The sequence below is a fragment of the Lagenorhynchus albirostris genome, chromosome 3, assembly GCF_949774975.1.
Source record: "Lagenorhynchus albirostris chromosome 3, mLagAlb1.1, whole genome shotgun sequence".
Classification (NCBI taxonomy): Eukaryota; Metazoa; Chordata; class Mammalia; order Artiodactyla; family Delphinidae; genus Lagenorhynchus; species Lagenorhynchus albirostris.
The window spans coordinates 35368075-35382907 of record NC_083097.1 but is presented as its reverse complement, the minus strand read 5'-3'; the positions used below and the strand labels follow the sequence as shown (position 1 = coordinate 35382907).

At 43.8% G+C, this 14833-nt stretch overlaps 1 protein-coding gene and 1 long non-coding RNA gene across 5 annotated transcripts in view; one reads left to right on the top strand and one right to left on the bottom strand.

The window, feature by feature from the left end:
• Nucleotides 1-3926, top strand: part of LOC132516797 (uncharacterized) — a 56106-nt gene extending 52180 nt beyond the window's left edge. Inside the window, exon 3 of the long non-coding RNA XR_009539465.1 lies at nt 3904-3926. This is a non-coding gene — a long non-coding RNA (uncharacterized LOC132516797). The remainder of the gene's footprint in view (nt 1-3903) is intronic.
• The window catches only part of GHR (growth hormone receptor), a 274648-nt gene that overhangs the window by 23542 nt on the left and 236273 nt on the right, over nt 1-14833 (bottom strand). For all 4 annotated transcript variants that reach the window (XM_060142904.1, XM_060142906.1, XM_060142905.1 and 1 more), the window contains 3 exons: nt 11641-11770; nt 4716-4888; nt 216-394 (listed from right to left, as the gene is read on the bottom strand). In XM_060142904.1, the coding sequence (XP_059998887.1) occupies nt 216-394; nt 4716-4888; nt 11641-11770 (482 nt within the window). The remainder of the gene's footprint in view (nt 1-215; nt 395-4715; nt 4889-11640; nt 11771-14833) is intronic.

Here is a 14833-nt window from a genome sequence, read left to right as displayed (position 1 = left end):
TGTATAAAACTCCATGTAAGCATTTGCTGTATTAAAGAATTCCAAGATGATATTTTACTGATTATATCCATTTTTCTCAAATAAGAAATTAGAGAGCATATAGCACGGGCATGTGGTATTAAGTCAAAAGGAAGTCTATAAATGAGAGGGGGTTGTTAAACTAAAAAGAAGAAAAGTCAAAGGATTTTTAAATGTGAGATGTAATGATATCTTACCATTTTCCACTGGGTCTCATTTACTTCTTTGTATTGCAGTTCATATTCCAGGACTATCCACCCCTTCTGAACATCTGCATTCGGTGGTGGTTCCCATCTCACTTGGATATCTGCATGAATCCCTGTTAAACTGATGTTCAGTAAAGTCCAGTTGAGGCCAATGGGTGGATCTGGTTGCACTGGGCATTTCAACAGAGAATTAGTACACAGACACAGCTCGATATTAGTGGAATGCTTTCTTCCGAAGAGACTGTTACTTTATACATTTTTATTATTCAAACTCTTAATTCTTCCAATATTCCCACTTTATGGGACAGTATCATTTTTTTTAACATCTTTATTGGAGTATAATTGGTTTACGATGGTGTGTTAGTTTCTGCTTTACAACAAAGTGAATCATTTTTTAACTTAAGGATGATCTGTTTTTAACTTAAGGATGATCTGTTTTTAACTTAAAAAAAAAAGCCCCTATAAAAAACTTCTTTTTGAGTTTAAAATCTGATCTATAGCTATTCTTAAAGATTTGCCATGTTTTACACTTCTTTTGGCTCTGGTAGGATTAATACTTTGGGATTTTGGCAAAGGAATTCACTTTAACTCAGAACTGAAGGAAGAGGGAGTCAGAAAGATCTATGGTATTTAAACATGTCGCTGTTTTGGAACTAGGGGTGGAGAAATCTTTTTTCTTCCAAGCTGTATGTGACCTGGGGCAAGATCTTTCTTATTTTCTTTCTCATTTCTTGTCTTTGCCACTTCTGTACGGCTACAGAAGCACACTCCTTCCAAACACTCAGTAAATACTCCTTAGCTTGTCTTCCTAGCCACATGTGATCATTTCTTCAGATATAAAATGAAGGCATTACACCGCTCTCTCAAATGGTAATGAATCAGTGTTTTCTGTGTTTTACTTAACTGCATGCTACTGACCACTGTGGAGTGGATACTACTTTATAAAAAATGAGAAAGTCCCAATTTGACTAATCATGACCACATTTTGGAAATTAAATTGAAGGGATTTGCAAAATAGCTAAGCTACCCACATCATGATAGTTATACCTCATCTTTCTGGATTTGTTGGGGACTGATGAATTCTGAAAACCAAAGCTTAACCCTTTATATGACTGAACTATAAAAATGTTTTTAATGCAAAGTTTTCTCCAACCTATTACTCATGTTGCATCTTACAAATCTTCCTGTCTACTTTAAATAGAGGATATAGAACTGGGCCCTTTTTGAGAAGGCTCAGTACCACCGTTACGAGCATAATAATAACCTCTTCCTTACTTTTATGCTTATTTCTAGGTGCCTTAGTTGACACATTACAGTGTGAGAAACACTCTGAGATATTTAAAAAGCATCTGAAACTGAATGCATTCAAAGGCAAGTCTTCTGCCTGAAGCTTGCTCCTCTTCTACCTTCCCTGGTTCTGTTAATGGCGACCCCATTCCTCCAGTTGCTCAGGATAAAAATTCAACTCTTCCCGGACTCATCTTTTTTTTTTTTTTTTTTTTTTTTGTGGTACGCGGGCCTCTCACTGTTGTGGCCTCTCCCGCTGCGGAGCACAGGCTCCGGACGCGCAGGCTCAGCGGCCATGGCTCACGGGCCCAGCCGCTCCGCGGCATGTGGGATCTTCCCGGACCGGGGCACGAACCCGTGTCCCCTGCATCGGCAGGCGGACTCTCAACCACTGCGCCACCAGGGAAGCCCCTGGACTCATCTTTTTTTTCACCATCCCACATTCTGTCAGCTGTACTTTCAAGATATTCCCCAAATCCACCCACTTCTCATCAGCTGCATGGCTCTAACCTGGTCCTAGCCATTATCATTTTTGTTGTTGTTGTTGTTGCTGCTGCACTAGCCTCCCAACTAGTCTCTTCCTGTGGTCCTTGTCCCCCTTCAGTCTATTCTCAACACAGCCCTCAATACTGTGGACATGGTGGTCATCTTAAGTTAGGTCATATCACTCATCATTTAAAGCCTTCCAAAGGCTTCCTATCTCACTCCAGATGAAAGCCAAAGTCACACATGGCTTAAAGGGTACCTTAGCCTTGACCCTCCGACCTCTGGGATCTGGTCTATGACCAAGCGCCTCCTCGCTCTCTGTGTATCCCCTCGCTACCCCATGCTGTTCCTAGAGAGAGCAAAGGCATGCTCCCGCTCCAGGATCTTTACCCTTCCTGTGCCCTCTTCCCTCAGGTGGACACGTGACTGTTCTCTCATTTCCTTCTTCACTCAAGCGTCGCTGTCTCGGTGAAGCCGTGTCTGATAACGCTACCACTGCAACCTCTCCAGCATGCTTTTCTCCCTCCCGATGTTACCTCTCTTCCCAGCATGGTCTCTTTCCACCCTCACCTGGAAAATGTCCCACTAGGGCAGACGTTTTCTGTCCCCAGCACCTAGAACACTGCCTGGTCTAAGGAAGAGACTCAACGATTGGCTGAATAAACTGAATGAATGACAAATGCCTAAGTAATATATGACTTTAGATCCAAAGACGAGCCCTGTGAGGTCTAGCAGAATACATTCATAATACATGAGGAAGCTGAGGCTTGTGGCTGTCATCTTCAGATCTAGGTTCACCTCGGTTCTTTGTTGTCTCTCACTCTCCGCTCCCTCCCTACCTGCTTTCATGGTAACTCTGCCCGTCATCATCTTTTGCCTTGATTATCACAAAGTCTTCTAATCCCCATACCTCTAGTCTGTGCTATTCCAATCTACCCTCTACACTGCAGCAAGACGAATTCCCCTGAGACAATAGTACCATGCTGTATGGCTTTGAGGTTAAGAGCATGGGCTCTGGAGCTATGCTGCTTAGGTTTGAATCTCAGCTCTGCCTACCAGCTGTCTGACCTTGAGCTAGTCATTGATCCCCTGCTTTGGGGATCAGTTTCATCATCTGTAAAATGGGGATTATAATAGAACCTATCTCACACAGTGATCATACCTGATCTATGGTAAATGCTTTGTAAGGGTTAGCAATAAATATCCTGAGGTCATTTCCCTGCTTAAGCATCCTCAAATGTACCCCTGGGCAGTAAGGTAAAGTCCAAGTTCCTCTGTGGGGTACACAAGATGAACTGATGATTTCTCTGGCCAGCGAGTCAGGCCTGCCAAACTGCTCCCGAGTCTGTGAACAGTCTGTGCTGTTTGTCACTTTTGGAACTTAGTCGCTGTTGGAAGACACAGTCCATCTTGTATAACTGGCAACTCCTGCTGATGCTGAACTAGTCACCATCTCTGTGCAGCCCTTTCTCTACCCTCGGGCCCAGTCAATCATTCCCACCTCTGGCCACAACCTTGGCTTGCTGTGCATTCCACACACCTTGAGTCCGGCACCTATCGTGCTGTATCACAATTACTTGTTAACCTGCCTGATTTCCCTACTTGACTGCGTCTTACTCGTTCTGTAGCCAACACACCCAGCACAGTGCCCGGCTCACGGCACTTGGCAGGGACAGGGTTAGAACACGGGTCTTGACACAGTAGTCTTTCTACTACCCATTTAGCCACTAGACAGCTACATCTATTGACGTTAGGGCATTATGTACGAATAGTTCCTCTAAACCGTATAATTGGGTTCTCTTTTCTGCTTGGTACAGTTTTCTCAATCTTCCCCCTCAAAGTCAGGCTATCAGATTTACTTGTTTCCATCTGCAACTTCTACCCACACTCTCTCTGTCTCTTCCAGTCTGCTGATGCCTGGGAAACCACACACAAGAACAACACATCTGAGAGAGGCTCCAGGGAATTCCTATAAGCAACAAATGAGCTTTGTGGATAGATCTGAGGCACCAACGTCAGCTACTCATGGTCCTTCTTTGATTCTTTCTATTCAGCTGTTTATCCTATTATAGTATAAACATGAATATTCCAATTATGGTTGTTTGTTTTGTTTCATTTCCCCTGTGTCCACATGATGCGCAAGGGATACGCTGCTTGGAACTTTCACTTCGTTCACTGAGCTGATTACCTCCAGTGTTTGTTTTGAGATCTTATAAACATGTCTTTAAACTGATTTTGGCTGTTCTGTCCATGTAAAATTCCAGAATGATTATGCCTTGTGGTAAAGAAAATCTAGGCCTTTATTATAGCAGTGACAGAGATCAAGGCCAATGTATTTCAGTAGATCAGAATATAATAATCATACCAAATCATTAGGAGAGAAGGAATCTTAAGAGTGCGTTGAGTTTGTCCCTTGCAGCGGCACACAAGAATACAATCCAGCTTTAGCGACCTTCTCAAGGAAAAGACTCCATAAGACTCCTATTCTTTTCTTTACAACATTTACTGCCAGATTTCTTTCATGTTAGAGCCAACCCAAGCTCCCTCTGCCCTTTCTCTCTTGTTCACCAGCTGATCTCATGCACTGTAAAGGAGACCGCCATCCCTCTACAGAGTGCAATGACACAGTCTTCCTATTTGCATACACTTGGACTTTGCAGCCTTCCCCACTTATTTAATCTAAAGCCATGTCAAATAAAACACAAACCTGTGATTTACCTATTTCCTCAACAGAGAAACACTTTTGATCCACAGTATCACCATTGCTAGTTAGCTTGATACAGTAGGGGATCCAAATGGAGGTATAAGATGAATTAAAGTAACAGCTGTTTTCTCCAGCAGAGACATAATCGGGGCATTCTTTCCATTCTTGAGTCCATTCTTGAGTGCTCCTGAAATGGAGGGTAAAAAAGGATGAATTGTTCCCCCAAATCATGCCATAGCTTAAGCCAAAGCAAGGTGCTTGGCAGTCAGAGTCAATAAATTGGGACACGACTATGTTATGAGCAAGTATCTTAGTGGCACCATTTCCAAGAAGTAGCACATCTGTGGACTGATGATCAGTGTCTGTAGACCGATAGAAGGCCATTTGGTACTTCTGCCTATACCAAAAGCATCCCTTCATTGACTGTGTATCATGAACCAGCTCCTAAATTAAGTGATTTATTGGTAGGTACTTCATTACCCCCATTCTGCAGAGGAGGGTTCTCAGGCTTAGAAAGGTTTAAAAATGTTCCTTTATTAAAATACTGCAGAGAGTCAACCCCCAAACTATAGAGATTCCCAGAGAATAGCTGAGTCTTTAAACCTGGGTATTCCCCCAACTCATGGTGGAAGAAACTGAGGCAGCACACTGATGGTGTTCTGCAGGCTGAGTGACATGGAGATTTGGGTGGCCCTGAAGTGGACAATTGGCTACCGCCCTACTCTGAACTGCTGCATCCTGTGTCCATCTCCCCAAAGCTGTCCATTGTTTGGGGGGGATGGTTTCCTGTTGCCTCGAACTCCTTCCCATTCTCCTGATTTTTTTTTCCTTAATTACATGAAGAGCCACGGGAACATTTCAAACATGCTGGACATCCAGGTAACCTTTAAGAAACATGGGAGTCCTAGGATTTTCCCCTCTACTCATAAAAGAGACAAAGGCCATGGACCCAGAAATTAAAAAAAATTCTCCAAACTGAGAAAGCATTTTTCTTCTCCATTTTGTAAATAGAAACGGACATTTAATTATAATATCAAAAAAAAGGAAAACAAAAATGGGCTGAACTGAATCAATGTGTTTGCCAGCAGTTCCTTTTTTGGTTTCTCTACAAAGAACAAGTTCATCTTTTCCTATATCTTCGATCAGATAAGAACAAACAAAACAAGTCATGAGGGATAGATGGACACATGGAGAACACTGAAGAAATCAGAAAAGCTACATCTCCATATTTAAATTCTACCATAGAGTTATTCACCTCTATCCCAGTCTACAGAAAGCATCATTTACCCAGATGACTTAGAACAACAGCAGGATGTGTGTCGAAGAAAAAAGAGATGCCAGGAAGTTCACTGTGGGAGGACGTCAGTTTGGGGAAAGGATATTCCCTGATCAGCTGCTAAAGGGGACCTGAACAAAAATGCAGAGCAATCCAAAGATCGCTCAGACTCAAGTCCATCCCAGCAGGAACTGAGCAAACATGTGAGACAATGTGACACAGCTCTCCTCCCATTTCCCATCTGCTTGCCTGACTGAATGACTGAATTCAGCAAGCCATCACTGGGTGTCTCCAATGCAAGCAGTATGTAAGCATGATAGCTGGCACTAGCACTGTGTGGCTATAATGATTAATAAGACTTGATCACTACCTTCAGGCTAGAAGACGACTCAGAAATTACCATCCGAGTACTTTCTTTTTTTGTCTCCTTTATTCAGTATACTGATATTTCATAAGCATTGATTATATATAAAACACCATGCCAGATATTATGCGGGATTCATGTGAATTACTCCTGCCTCAGGAGAATGACCAAGAAACTGTATTTATTACAAAGCAGTGTGGCTAAGTGTTTACACATCGTACTCACTGGAGTTAGAAGAGGGAATGATTGCTCTGGCTGTTCATGGAAGGCTTCAAGGTGGAGGTGGTGTTTTTAGCAATCTTGAAGATGGGTAAAAGTTTAACAGATGGCAACAGGGAAAGGAAGAGAGGGAACAGAAGGCAATGGAATCATTGGGAAAAACTTTCTTAAATTAGAATTGCTACTTAGGTGGGGTAATTGATTATTTACTTACTCTTCACTAGGCTATCGGCCGAGAAGGGGGTTTACAAGTCCAGGAGACATAAAGCCAGGTAATCTGTGGCTGAGGGAGAAGGGGGTAGGAATGACCTTGTGTCGGCTGAGGTGCTTGGGGCTGGCAGGCCAGACTGTGGAGGTCTGTGAGCATCACCCCAGGGGGATGGGTGCTGGGCAGCAGTGGACAGCAAGGACCCTGCAGGCTGTGGGAAGGCAGGATGAAGAGCTGGGAGAAGACACATGTTTCCTTCTTTACAGCTGTTTCCCAAGTTTGGCACTAGGAGGAAAGTTGTGTAACATCAGGGGGTCCTTGAGACAGCTGCTTGTCAGCTGTTGGAAAGAACTTGGGATTAACATGGACAGTGAACTGTTGCTTAATTTCTGGTTGAGATTCTCAGAAGCTGCATACTCTTGGATGAGAGGGAGATTCAGCTCTGATGGGAAAATTAAGCGGGTAGAGGGTAGAAGGAAGAATCGTGTGTATTGTGTGTATGTGTTTAGAATAGGAAAAAGATAAAAAAGAACTATTGATAGGTGGGTCATTGAACTATGGTATGGTTTGTTTTATCTTGGCTTTCAAACAAAATTAGAGTACAGTAAAGAGAATGGTTTAAGAGATTGCCCAGGAAATGAGGTTTCCATATGATAGTAAAGGACATATCAAATGTATTTAGCATAACTGACAGTATTAAAGTGACTATTAAAACATTCTAGTGCTTAGCAGGTCTGGAGTTGTAGTAGGGAGGTTAGCTCTGTGTATTTCACAGTTTCTCAACTTTGGCTTGTCAGCACCCTGGTCCCCATGGGGACTGTAGGAAAAACACTGTTTAGATTGTCCCCAACCCATTAGCTCCACGGAACAAACAACTTAAAGCACTTATCTTAAGCACAATAGATCCGGAAGAGCTAGTTCAAAACACAACTCCCAACCCCCTCCCTCACTAACTGAAGTTGAATTTTATTTTAAATACATATTTAACACTTCTTTTTAAACTATTAAATTTAGAGAAGAAAAAAATGGGGGCTTCCCTGGTGGCGCAGTGGTTGAGAGTCCGCCTGCCAATGCAGGGGATGCGGGTTCGTGCCCCGGTCCGGGAAGATCCCACATGCCATGGAGCGGCTGGGCCCGTGAGCCATGGCCGCTGAGCCTGTGCTCCGCAACGGGAGAGGCCACAACAGTGAGAGGCCCGCGTACCGCAAAAAAACAAATGGACTCACAAAACCGATGCTCTGTTGCCTGCCTTCACTGGGTTGAATTTCTCTACAGATGACCAAAGCCCGTTTATGGAAGCTACTCCCTACACTTAAGTGCTCTAGGTTTGCTCCCAGACTGGCTTGTCACATACCGGTGAGAACTATAGCAACAGCCTATCAATAAAAATCAGAATAAAGAGCAGAAGAAATGCTTTCCACTTAAAGGTAACCAACTGGAAGAGAAAACAAAACAAAACAAAACAACATCATTTATGTTCTAAGGGCAACTGTTTTCATTATCTCCAGATCATGCGTTTTAGGCTTAAAATTTAACACATTCCTTAAAAAAAGAAAAGAAAGTAAAACTGCTCTTTCTCCTTTCTAATTTCCCCCACCACCTTGCATGGAAAAGAAACTTTCTTTTCAAAAGCCGGGGTAATTTGGGGAGGGGGTTTGGTGGGGTTGGGGGAGAGAGAATCTTTGAGACTGAGTCTTCACATGCCCACTTCTTTTGAAAACAAGGCATCTGCAGGCAAAAGGCTGAGAGCAGAGCATGCTGACAGGCTCCTCTTTTTGCCAGGCCTGTGATGTGCATTCTTGCTGAGTCCCCTCCAAGCTCAGAGGCTGAATCGGGCACGGTCTCCATCACAGGGTGGCACAGACTGTTCTGAATTGGCTGCCTCTTCCCCCAGCTCACCTGGCCAGGAGCAGAGCCAGCCAAGCCTGCAGCTGCCTCTGGGCCCGCGCTCTGGGCCTGACGTGTTTAGATTCCCTTGTGCTTTAGCTACCAAGGCCAGGCCGGGAGTGCATCAGCCCCCTCCCTCTCCTCCCCGCCTCCAGTGCTCTGGCTCTGGATGACATCATGTCACAGTCTCATCTCTGTATCAGGGATGGGGAGTCATGATTCTATAGTCCCAGGAGTTGCCTGGGAACTGAATTCTAAGAAACAATGACAAGAGTCAGAAAATGCATTTGTATTTTCTGCTTTGTGTAAGTGGGTAACATGAAGGCAACACATCTGTACTCTAATCGGTGCAGTCCTGGTAATGTATATTCCTGATACTCCTAATTCCCTTAATTCTCCCCTTTCCAGAGACACCGGGCTGGGCGCTCATGTTATTTTGGCTAAGATATTCAAAATAGTTAAACGCTTATAGAGAAAACACAAAACACTGATTTTGCCAGTTTGGTAGGCCCTAATTATGAGGTTGTACTTAGGGGGTTTGAGGATGTGACAATTTCTTCCCCTGGGATCCCAAACTCTACCAGGACAATAATTGACGACGTCTTTCTGAATAGATCCAAGACTTTCCCCCACCTCGTCACACTTTTAGTAGCATCTCTACCGGCACAGGGCTGGGTTTGGACCAGGGATGCTGAAAAGCCTGGGCTGTGCTGAGAAGGCCTGGAGGCAAAGGTATGTGGCCCTGATGGATGGGGTAAGGGACAAATACATATTTGTGAAGGCTGCATCCTGCTGGAGCTTTTTACCCAGGTTCCGATTTGGTGAATATTAGGGCGGGGAAACTCTGTTTTCATGAAGTGGGCCCAACTGCCATTTCCCTCTTTATTTCAGTTAGCTGTGCCAGTATGAATAACCTATTTGTGTTGATTGAGCTCTAAGCTGCTGAAGCAAAAGTATGAACATTGAACTTACTCAAGCTCTCTTCATTTAACAATAATTTCAGAGGATATTCAAAAGCGCTACCAGACATTTTTGCTTCCTTTCAAAAGTGTTACCAGACATTTTAGCTTCCTGTCCAAATGTATGTATACAAATCAGCTTTGTCAGCCGGCCCCTACCTCTCTGCAGTATCAGCCTCGCTGGGAAAAGAAGTGCATTTGGTGCCCAACCGTCTCATCTCTGTGTGCCCTTTGGGGTACATCTGAGAGACCTCTCACACACCTGGAAGGTGACTAAGGCCAGTCCTAGTTGCTAATTCAAGGTATTTATTTGCAAATTAAGCATCCAGCTCTGCATTAAAAATGGTCTTACAGCACATCAATAATCATAAGCAGTAAAGAATCAAAAATCACTTTTGTAGCCCAGCAATTAGAATTCTATATTATTTTCAATTATTATCCCGCTACCAATAATAGGAATAGCAGCTACCATTTATTCAGTCCTTACTAGGCTTGTCACCAAGCACAGTGATAAGTGTTTTTCATGGATTAGTTAATAGAACCCTCACAAGAAGCCATGTGGCAAGGTCTATTATCTCCATTCTGCAAATGAGGCGGCTGAATTGTTGACAGAATGACTAATCTGCCCAGCATCACTCTGTGAGCGAGGGCCGGAGCCAGGCTGAAACGCGAGATGGTTGGCCCTGAGCTCATGCCCTTAACTGCCTGCTGCCTCTACCTTTCCTTTCCCCGCTCCTCTGGGGGATTGAAAGCACCATCCTTGGACAGATGACCACCACCAGATCAGGGGTCTCCACTAATCTTGCATCTTGGCAAGAAAAGAGGAGATGATAGAGTGTTTGAGCCTAAAATTTTAAAAGCAAAAAGGTACAACATGAGAGTAAACAGAAATGGAAATCGTGCCAGGTGAGGAGGGGTAAGAAATGAACGACTCGGGTGGTGATCACGTTGGAAGATTTTTGTTTCACTCTTCCCGTTATTTTACAGGACCATCAGTAAAAATGGAAGAGAGAAGTATCACAGTCCCTCACTGAATGAAACTAATTTAACAGGGACACAGTCTATTTTCTACATAGGAACCAGTCTTTTAAAACACACATCTTTAAAAAAACCCCTATGGCTTCCCACCACAGAGAAAGTAGGCTGTGCCGTGGCCTGCCAGGCTCGTCTCAGTCTGGCCCTGCTAACCCTCTGACTTCTCCCCCATTACTCTCCCTGTCTTCCACCTTGTACCATCCGGCCTCCTGCTTTCTTCCTACCTGCCACATCGGCCTCAGGGCCTTTGCACTTGCAATTTCCTCTGTCTGGACAGTCTTTCCCCCAGATACTCACATGGCCTCTCTCACCTCATTTACGTCTCCGCTATAATGCACCACAGAGGGGCCTCCGATGACCTCCTCATTTAAGATGTCACCCGAGCTCCTGACATACACACACACACACACTCACTTTGTTCACTCCCCCATATGCTCACGCACATTTACACATACAGACACTCATGCACAACCACACACCCCCACACTCACACATATTCACACGTGCATACTCACCCACCTTCCCACATTCATGCAGTCACACTTGTGCCCACTTTTACACACTCACACATTCTTGCACTCACAAACATGCTCACTCATACCTTCACACACTCATCCTCAGACACTCTCAAGCACATGCATATATTTACACAGTGCTAACACTCTTTCTGGCTTTGCTTTTCTTAACCATGTTGCCAGCTGACATTTAATTTTTTAATTAAAAAATTTTTTTGTCTGTCTTCCCCCACTGGAAACAAATCTCCATGAGACCAGGGACTTTATCTTTTTGTAATCACTACTGTATCTCCAGGGCCTAAAACAGTACCCAACATAGAGTAAGGGCTTAATTAATATCTTTGAATAAATGAATGGGTGAATGCATTTCGGTCATCAAAATAGGTTATTTCCGTTCCTACCACTGCATGTCACTCAATACGTTTTAATGAGAAAGTCCGTAGAAGAGAAAAGTCAGAAAGGCATGAAGCCTGCACCTTCTGATATAGAACAGCTGTATGGATCCTGGGCTCTGTAAACCGTGATGAACCCCATCTGTCCAGTGGCATGAAAAAGTCTCTAGTTCAGGTGAACGGCACTTGGTGAATTTAGGCTTCCCGGAAGAATCTGCAGAATAAAAAGAAAAGGCAAGGCATGATATCGGGAGGGTATCAGATGGTCCTAATGAAACACATACTTAAAGCGGTCAAGAACAAGCACTTCTTCTAGAAATGCTGTTTCCTTGGGTCACAGCTACAGAACTGCTGGCTGCCAGTTATTTCTCTGTCAGTCCCGATTCCAGGGACAAACCATTTTGTCTTTATTTCCGACATTATTTCTTGGGGCCTGTTTAAGAAACCAGAGCTAGAGATGAGGATTTGGGCACAGGTAGTTTATTTGGAGGGTGACCCCAGGAAAGGGAGAGAGGGACGTAGGGAAGGGAAAACAGCTAACGAAGTGTCTGCTCTTCGGCTCGTGCCCATAGTGGCTGACAGGGGTCCAACCCCACAGAGGTCCCTCTGAGAAGCTGTGAAAAGTGTGCCTTCCCTGCGTCCTCGACAATGATGGGAGCCCAGGGCGTTTATCCACCAACTCCCATCGGTTGAGGGCTGCCCTGGCGGTGTTAATGCCACTGAACTTCTAGGCTGCACCTGCCCATGGGCTGAGGGTCCGCACCTGACTTCTGAGAAACCTAGGCAGGCACCCGAAGTGCGCCCAGCAATGTGCATGGTAGCAGCTGCCCACCATGGATGGCTGCGTTGGGCCCCAGAGAGCCACAGAGGCTTTGCTCTTTTTACAGATGTTTGATAAAGTCACTAATGTTTGCATTCGTTTAAAAGATTCAGCCAGTAAACTCATTAAATAGGTATCATTAAACAGATACCTACTTTCAACAACTTGTGCATATATATACGTGTCAATTCTAATTTGGGAAGCGGAGAAAGACTCCTGTGTGTTAGGATATTAGCCAAGTGCCTCTGCATCTATGAAAACTGCAGCTATGAATGTGCAGCAGGTCTGAGGTAAAACTAATTTCTGTTTATCAATTTTCATTATTCTTCTGACTTCCATGGCCATTTTGGAGACTGTGGTCAATGTTTATGAACCCACTCAGAGCACTGAAGCACTGGAGCCTGTGTCATCGATTACAAATGAAAAAGGTGTATGTTCCTTTAGGCAAGCAACTATTATACAGTAGAGTTCCTGGAAAAGTTCCTTTTTCTATTAGCTGAAGCACTGGAAGTATTATCTTTTAGATCCTTCCAGAAAATCAGTGCTAAATAAACCACATCTAAACCACAACTAACATGTTTTAACGCCTGCAGGGTTGAGGGGAGGATTGCACATTCTCACTGTTTTTTTGAACAGGATGTGAGAAGAGGAAATACACCAGATTTCCAACTGAGAGATTTGTGAGGTAGTCTCAGCTCTGATACTATGTAGCCTTGAACGTCTCAAGTCATCTGGACCTCAGTTTTCTCAATAGAGAGGCTGGAATAGATGAGATCCAAGGTACTTTACAACTTCACTTTTACAATTAAGTGACATATACAACCACTAATAAAAATCTACAGAATCAAAGCATAATTTTGGCATTGGCGCCCAAACCACCAGAGAACGCCAGGTGCAAACACCATCCAGGTTCCTGTATTCCCTGTGCAATGAGCCTGCCACACAATGGCAAGAATAATAAACCTAATATGAAAACTTGAAACATGAAGGGAAAAAAAAAAACTTTGCTAGCTGGGGGAAAAACAACTTAAAAAGAATTAATTTGAAACACATTTGGCTTGCTTAAACTTACTATCCTTGTTTATTCTGTTTCCTTTTAACTCCAGATATATAGAAAGCCCCATATTGTCCTGCATTCTAAATAAGAAATAGGAAATTCATGGTTGTGGTGCTAATGTGATGAAATACGTGCCCACAGAGGAATCCCGATGTAGGCGCAGTGCAGCAAAGCTACTTTTTTAATGTCTGTCTTTCATTGCCTGCCTTCCTTTCCCTATCTTCCTCCTTTCTTTCTCCTTCCTTGCACCCTCCTTCTCTCCTTCCTTCCTTCCTTCTTTTATGGCTGGGTATGTGCTGCTAGGTGCTGTAGCAGACAGCCTCTCAGATGGCCCCAAGGATCCCTGCCTCCTTCAATCCTCCTTGAAGGATCCCTATCCACAACCTTGAATATTTCCTCCCCTTGAGTAACTTGCCTCGAACCTATGGAATACGATAGCATTGAGGGGATGTCACACCTGTGATTAGGTTACAAAGGATTGTGACTTCTGTCTTGCCAGCTGACTTAGTCTGTTGCTGGTTTTGCTGAAGCAAGCTGCCATGTTAGTGAGGACCACAGGGCAAAGAATGGAGAGTGGCCTCTGGTCCACAACCAGCAAGACGTTGAGGCCCTCAGTCTAACAACCCTCCAAGAACTGAGTCCTGGGAAACAACCATGAAAGTGAGCATGGAAGCCGATCCTTCCCCATTTCAGACTTCGGATGAGACCATGGCCCTTGCTGGTACTTTGAGTGCAGCCTTGTGAGAGAATCTGAGGCAGAGGACCCAGCTGATGGATTAATTTGGAGGATGGATAGGGAAAAATATTACCCATAGTAAATATCTGAAGGCTGTTGATATATTGATATAATAAACAAATTCAGTATATATCAGAACTTCAGAGCAGTGTTTAAGAATGACATAAACCACTTTTCTTAGCAAATGAATATGTCACAGTGAGTGTGGGAAAGTGGGTAACTTCTCTTCTGGAGGCAAGAAGAACTGTAATACAACTGCTGCTTCTCTCTTGCTCAGACACCTCCTGCTTCAGCTGTTATCACTGTGGCTGAAGACATTCAACCTTCCTCAAGTCCAGTTCCTTTGAGTCATGCTCAGGTTTCCCCAGTCTGAGAGGTGCTGGCCTAACCTTAAAATGAGCACCTGTCTATTTGATCTGAAAATCCCAGTAGAAACTTGTTTTGTGTTTCACTATGAAGGCAATAAATGGTTATCATACACTCTGAGGTCCTCTCTGATGAGCCACACACAGTCATTTCTAGACTAGAAATACTTCCTACTCTGTGATTTTTTTTTAGCCTAAACCTACAGACAGAGTAGTACACTCTTAAAAACATCTCTTAAAAGAATGTTTCAATGGACAAGAGAAGCCACCTTTGGCCCTAAAGTAATTCTTAGAGAAAT